This window comes from Lolium perenne, chromosome 4 (genome assembly GCF_019359855.2).
Source record: "Lolium perenne isolate Kyuss_39 chromosome 4, Kyuss_2.0, whole genome shotgun sequence".
NCBI lineage: Eukaryota > Viridiplantae > Streptophyta > Magnoliopsida > Poales > Poaceae > Lolium > Lolium perenne.
Window position 1 is genome coordinate 280563414 of NC_067247.2, and position 6964 is coordinate 280570377.

Below are 6964 nucleotides of genomic sequence, written 5' to 3' on the forward strand. Positions count from 1 at the left end.
CGGAATTTAGGTTTTCTATGAAATACGAAAGAGGTTTGGCCCATGTCCCAAGGCCCGATGGCTGGGCCTTCTGCACCACACTTTGCTAGGTCCAGCCCAAAAGGATGGCCAGGCATAGTTACACAACCAAGTGTATAAAAGGAGAATTTTCTTGATAAAACAAAACCATTGCAACGATGCATTATAGGCCAACATACAACACACACTCTTGTTATACTTTGGACAGTAACGATGAACTCAAACCCGAATGCCAACTTTGAAGACACAGTTTGGACATCTCAAGGATTTAGTTGCAATTTTTCCTTTTTATTGAGATGCTTTGTACTATTCGATTTTTCTCTCAATGTCAATATCATTTTTCGCAAAAAAAAAGCCAACTTTCAAACATTGTAATAATACAACAATCTAAACTAATCCCATGTAGGTGTTTCTGGAAGAACTTAAGCCATTCATGCTATGGTTTGGTTCGAAGACGACCTTTTAAAACAAATAAAATGTAGAGGATAATTTTTTTTTGAGAATGTACAGGATACAATTGGGTCCGTTTTTTTTTTCTTTTGACCCAGCAGGCAGGGTCGAGAATCCAGAGTGGTAGCCTAGTCTGGCGGCCTGGCCCAAAACCAATCATCTCCTATCCTAAAATCCCAACGCCCACCGGATAACACAGCCACCGCCCCCTCTGCCCGTTCCTCACTCAGAAGCACCTAGCTCGCAGAGGCACAAGAAGAGGAATGGCGTCCTTGGTCCAGCACGTCGCGGGGCTCGCGTGCCCGCCGCTCTCCGGCGCGTCGCGCCGCCCCGGAGCGTCGCTGAGGCCGTCCGCGCTGGTCTGCGGGACCTACGTGATGAGCAAGGACGACAAGGAGCGGGAGCGGATGCGCACGCTCTTCGACGAGGCCTCCGAGCGCTGCCGCACCGCGCCCATGGAGGGCATCGCCTTCTCCCCCGAGGACCTCGAGTCCGCCGTCGAGACCACCGACGTCGACACCGAAATCGGCTCACTCGTATTCCCCCCCACCCCACCCCTCTCTTGCTTTTGCTCGCTCGTTTGATGTGGAACGCGTAGCAATGGGGGGATTGGAAGAATAGGTCATTGTCGTGCTTATAATTGCTACATTCCTTCTTTTTACAGCACGTTTAGACCGCCTAGATTTCAGTATTTAGTACTACAGAAAATGTGTCATGTTCTAGTGGCTTCACAAGTTCCATTTTGCACTAACTTTTGCTGTGTTTTATTTCTCATGGTTCCTGTAAAATGTTACTCAGCTAGGGAAAAATAGGATGTTCAATTCTCTGTTGGAATAGGCTGGTTGTGCTAGTTTCCCATTTCCGACCTGTTACTAATGGACAGTGGTATTATGTATTCTAGGATGTTCAAATTCCCTATTTTTTGTTCATTGCTTTCTGAAGGTTAGTAAAGTCAGGCTCGTACACCAAATGTAAATATGTTGCTAAATCCTGAGTTGGCAGAACCGTGGAGTAACTCTGAAGTCAGGCTCTTACATCAAATGTTGCTAAATCCTGAGTTCACAAAACCTTGGAATAACTCTGAAAAACAGCCAGTTCTGTTAACTGTAAACTCAACAATATTTCCAGTTACTGCCAAACTGCTGCATGCTATTGAATGTTGCAGGCCCAGTTATTTATTAAATTACCACATTTACAGTCAGAGCATCCCCACTCGTTGGCTCTCTTCACGCCCAGATCCGGCGAAATTATCGTCCGGATTGGACGAAAATTTGGCCTGGGGGGCAGTATATTTCCAGTCGTGTGCTCCCCAAGCAGCGTTTCTCGGGGAAAAAGAGGATGGCCCTGGGAGTCCGGACGAAAGAGGAGACACGTGGGCGTGGGCGATTGGTTTTGCTCCATCCGGAGTCCCCGGGAGACCCCCGGGAAACCGAGGATGGCATGGGGAGTCCGGACGAAAATAGGCTCAAATCCGGACCAAAACGAGGAACCGGGGGCCTGACTAGGCCGTTTTTCGCCGTCCGGATGAAAAAAAGTGGTCGTGGGGGTCTTCTGGGGGAGACGAGTGGAGATGCTCTCAACAATCTGCATATATTGCTTGTGAAAGATGCACATGGACACACAAAACACTGTTTTCTTAGCTGCTGGATTTGCGCCTCTCCTTTTTCTCCATATGCTCAAATGATTGTCCTGTTATCTCCTTTTGACATTTATTATCCTGTCTATTATTTGTGCAACTACTTCTTTTTGGGTATAGTGGCGCTGCTAGTATAAATCTCTTTATTATCTTGAGAAAATTTCGTATTTCACTGTTCTTACCATCTAATGAATGTTTACATGCTTGTGATGACTACAGATTAAAGGAACAGTATTCATGACTACTTCAAATGGTGCATTTATTGACATCCAATCAAAGGCTACTGCTTTCTTGCCTATAGAGGAGGCATGCCTTCTTGATATTGACCATATTGAAGAGGCAGGCATCCGGCCGGGTTTAGTGGAGCAGTTCATGATAATCGATGAGAACCCCAATGATGAAACTTTGATTCTTAGCTTGCAATCAATTCAACAAGACCTTGCTTGGGAAAGGTGTAGGCAGCTTCAGGCAGAAGATGTTGTTATCACCGGTAAAGTGAGTAAAATACTTGCAGAGACGTATTTCTGTGTTATTACCGTTCTTTGCTAATCCATGAATAACTTTCTGCAGTTGAACATCGAAACTAAATATTTGTTAAGCATTCATCCTCTTGCCCTTTGTTTCTGTTGGTCAAATCAGGCTTTGCCATTTTGAATGTCTGCCTGGCAATCGGCAATTTGTCTTTAGAAAATGCATGTTAGTTCAGTGGGTATTTGTGGTATATAATCACTTTGAACATAACCTCAGTTGATAATCCTATATCTGTACTGTTATTAACTTTGACAGCTTATCAGTTCATTAGATAAACTGCAGATACCATAATAATAATGTGACAATTCATGTGGTCATTTGATTGCTAGATTTAGATAGGTTTCTGATGTCTGACACTGCTAAGAGACTTGTGAAGTTTAGACCAGCATTTGCTAACGACATGGCATTCGATAGCTTATCCAAACTGCTTTCCTGTTTTCTGCCGTTGTTGTTTCTGCAAGTCCCGTTATTCTTGTCATGCCCACATGTCTTTATGTTAGTACTTTGTATGTACGTCTGATGTCCCTGAGATACGGTGTTACTGTTTTAAGTTTTATCGGGCTAATTTGCAGTGCTGGTTTAGTTTCCACAGCTTGATTTCTGTGTTAAATTTGCAATGTTGCCCTGCAGGTAATTGGTGGCAACAAAGGAGGTGTGGTGGCTCTCGTCGAGGGCCTTAAGGCATTTGTTCCATTTTCACAAGTGTCATCGGTCCGTTCCCAATCCTACTAAAAAGCTTGGTTATGTCATACTGCCTCCGTGTCAATTAATAAGACATATAAATTTTGTCAAAAGTCAAATCTTAGTAAGTTTGACCAAATATACAGAAAAAAGCATCAACATCTATAATATTGAATAAACACATTAATGCAAAATATTTTATGGTGAATCTATCGATATTTATTTTGTTTCATATATATTTTATATTTTTGTCTAAAACATTGGTCAAACTTAAAACTCGGTGACTTTTGACTAAATTTATATGCCTTATTCATTAGAACGGAGAGAGTATGATTTGGTTGTTTCACATGGGCTGTCTTTCACCCATTTGATCCTGATATACTACGGTTGATTTCTATATTGCTCCTGCTATACTACGGTTGATTTCTTGATTGCTCCATCACTAGAATAGATCTTAGCTTATTCACGTACTGTTGCTTGATCTTGATCAGAAAACAACTGCTGACGAGTTGCTTGACAAAGAAATACCTCTGAAATTCGTGGAGGTCGATGAGGAACAAGCCAGACTTGTCCTCAGTAATCGCAAAGCAATGGCAGACAGCCAAGCCCAGCTTGGTATTGGTTCAGTTGTTTTGGGAACTGTGGAGAGCCTAAAGCCGTACGGTGCCTTTATCGATATCGGTGGAATCAATGGACTTCTGCATGTCAGCCAGATTAGTCATGACCGTGTTGCAGATATTTCGACAGTTCTGCAACCAGGGGATACCCTCAAGGTATTGCCATCTTGTTACTTGCAAATTATGTCATACTTGTTTTGAGAGCTAAGGCTGGGGACTCTGTGTTATTAGGTTATGATACTAAGCCATGACCGCGAAAGGGGCCGGGTTAGCCTTTCTACAAAGAAGCTTGAGCCAACACCTGGTGACATGATTCGTAACCCCAAACTTGTTTTTGAGAAGGTAACAAGGATATTTTTTGCACATCTGAAGGTGTTGTAACAGACAAACTGACATTCTGGTTTATTTCAACCAAATTAGGCTGATGAGATGGCACAGATATTCAGGCAGAGAATAGCTCAAGCAGAGGCAATGGCTCGGGCAGATATGTTGAGATTCCAGCCTGAGGTACTGCTATAACTACTTTGTGAACACTGCACTGTCAAAAAGGATATTTATGTAACTTCATTTTTCACACACTTGATTAATTATTTTCGCTGTCTTCTTGTGTTACCTCTTCACAGAGCGGATTGTCTCTCAGTTCCGAGGGCATCTTAGGGCCATTGTCATCAGACGAAGGACAATCATCGTTCGAATAGATTGTATGGCAAGAGTGCATCTGGTTTTCAGAGATGCTTGGTAGTTCGTCTTATCATTTTTCTGTTTGTGAATTTTCCATCATCAACTTGTATCATTGTGTATGAAATGTAAGGTGCTGAAAAACGGTTGAAAAGAAATGCAAGCTACATCCCTTTTGTAAAGCTGTCCAATTGAAAGGGTGTGCATGCACAGTCAGTCACCCTAAAAGGCTGATGAAGTGCACACTGCCCACAACCCCATTACCGAATGGCCTTGTTACACATGTGCTCCATAAAAGAACATTGCTGCTTCACCAAAATAGTGCCAGAAGTGAGGGAGAGAGAGAGAAAACCCTACCGCTTTTGTTACTTCGGAGGTTGACAAATGGCAGCGGATAGAACTCTTTTCATGGAGCAAGTTGTGCCTGGAGCCACAGGAACGAGTATTGAAATGGTTCTTAAAACCGTTTGCTTGTGTGTTCCCCTTGCCCCTTTTGTTCAAACATGTCAAGCTGCCAAACCTCACATGTTTCATCGATAGCGCCCTCCACTATTTTGTACCTGCAAAACATCTCATGGTTTTGATTTCTTCTGCCTACGGCTAGCCTGCCTGAGATTATGCCGTCAACTCTGGCCAGTAGTTTTCTTCAAGACGCCTTCACATTCTTCGTCATGTCGGCTTCGATTTAACCACAGCAGGCTTACGCTGGATCAATCACGCGTCTAATTAAGCATCATCAGGAGACGACCTGAGGATGGAGCTAAGCTACCAAACTGATGTAGGATACTAGTTAGCTTCCTATGAGTGTTAGTCCCTTTCCCAGTGTGCACGCATCTTTCTGAAACCCGTTTATGCACTGTAAACTAACCGAGTTTCAGTACGATTAGCTAAGTGCTTTCTCCCCGGCATGCATGGTATCTTCAGGTGGACCAACTGTTGATGCACATTGGCCGATTGCACGCCGCCGGTGCGTCGTCGATGGGTCTCCGCCGTGAGTGGGGATTGTAGTTTTCATTTTCAGGAGATAAAGCTTTCGCGTGCCACTTGCAGCACACACCGCGCAGGTGCAGCTCGCGCGAGAGAGAGAAGGAAGTTGACGACGACGCAGAAAGCTCGATCTGCCTCTGCCTCGATCAATCGCAGTGGAGCTGTAAGGTGAGCCATGCACATCAGCTTAAAGATCCTCATGATCAGTAGTACATGTCCTCCGTCGCCTCGTCAGGGGTCACTGGCTGACTAATGGCTGCAGCACATTTGGCGCGCGCCTGACGGACCACATTGACACATCGATGCTGTGCTTGAGAATTAGCACTTGACGAGCACATTGACTAGGAGATGGCTGATCGAATTACATGGTTAGGTATCATGGCATGATTGATAACATGACACATGGACCATCATCGATCAGATTTCCATGGACAGGCATAAGAACAGTCTATGCAAGAAACTACTCACACGCACACACTTTCCATGGAGTTCTTTTTTTTTTTTTTTTTTTTTTTTTGAGAAACACAGTACAAACGTAGACGCTCATAGATTAATGCATGTGGCAAAGTTCAAAAGGGGGACGCAGGAGTCAGTCTAGCTGCCGAATTCTACAGCGGAGAACAGGCCACCCGGACAGGTATGCGCTAAGACTAATCTAAAAGCAAGTCCTGGGTCGAGCTGGGAGAAATTCTTTTTGGTTCCTGTCACCCTTTTGAACTCGAATGTCAAACGACAGACGCACTGATGGATCCGTCGGCGTCGATGGCTTTCTGCCCCCACTAGCCGATACAGATCGGTACACACACAGGTAGACATGCACGTACTCGCGCTGCCACATTTCCAATCCAGTTGAACACCACGATCGCGGCCGCCTAGCTGCGCCGGTCAATTCCCAGCCGTAGTAATCTATCTTACCGGCCGTATCATTGCCGGTGGCATACGAGCCACACTAACAGGGATAATGTACATTGCGTACAGGTAGATACATCATATAGATATGGACAGAGACGTGTAGATAGATAGCGGCGATCTAGCTATCTTGGTGATTTATCGAAAAAAAAAAGCTATCTTGGTGATCACGACGACGTACGTACGTCGAGACTTCAGACTCGAGAGGTACTACACATGAAGCGCACATAGCAGTAGGGGCAAGCAATTTTGCAGGTTGATTCGGGCCTCGCGCGCCCCTCTTTGTATGTAACTTCTCTATCTAACTCTCTTGTAGATCCTCCCTCCCTTCACAACTATCCTGCGTTCTGGGTATAATCAAAGTCAAACCTTGTATAGTTTGATCAAATATTTAGGAAAAAATTATTACCGTAACATATAATTCATAATATTAGAATACATGCACGTGCACAAGTAT

General features: G+C 44.3%; 1 protein-coding gene across 1 annotated transcript; it reads left to right on the plus strand.

The window, feature by feature from the left end:
• Positions 1 to 660: 660 nt before the first annotated feature.
• Positions 661 to 4793, plus strand: LOC127295544 (small ribosomal subunit protein bS1c). The gene is made up of 7 exons (XM_051325506.2): positions 661 to 1004; positions 2324 to 2599; positions 3266 to 3346; positions 3808 to 4089; positions 4165 to 4275; positions 4354 to 4440; positions 4557 to 4793. The coding sequence occupies exons 1-7, from the start codon at positions 732 to 734 to the stop codon at positions 4629 to 4631; spliced, it is 1185 nt and encodes a 394-aa protein (XP_051181466.1). The 5' UTR covers positions 661 to 731; the 3' UTR covers positions 4632 to 4793.
• The last annotated feature ends 2171 nt before the right edge of the window (positions 4794 to 6964 follow it).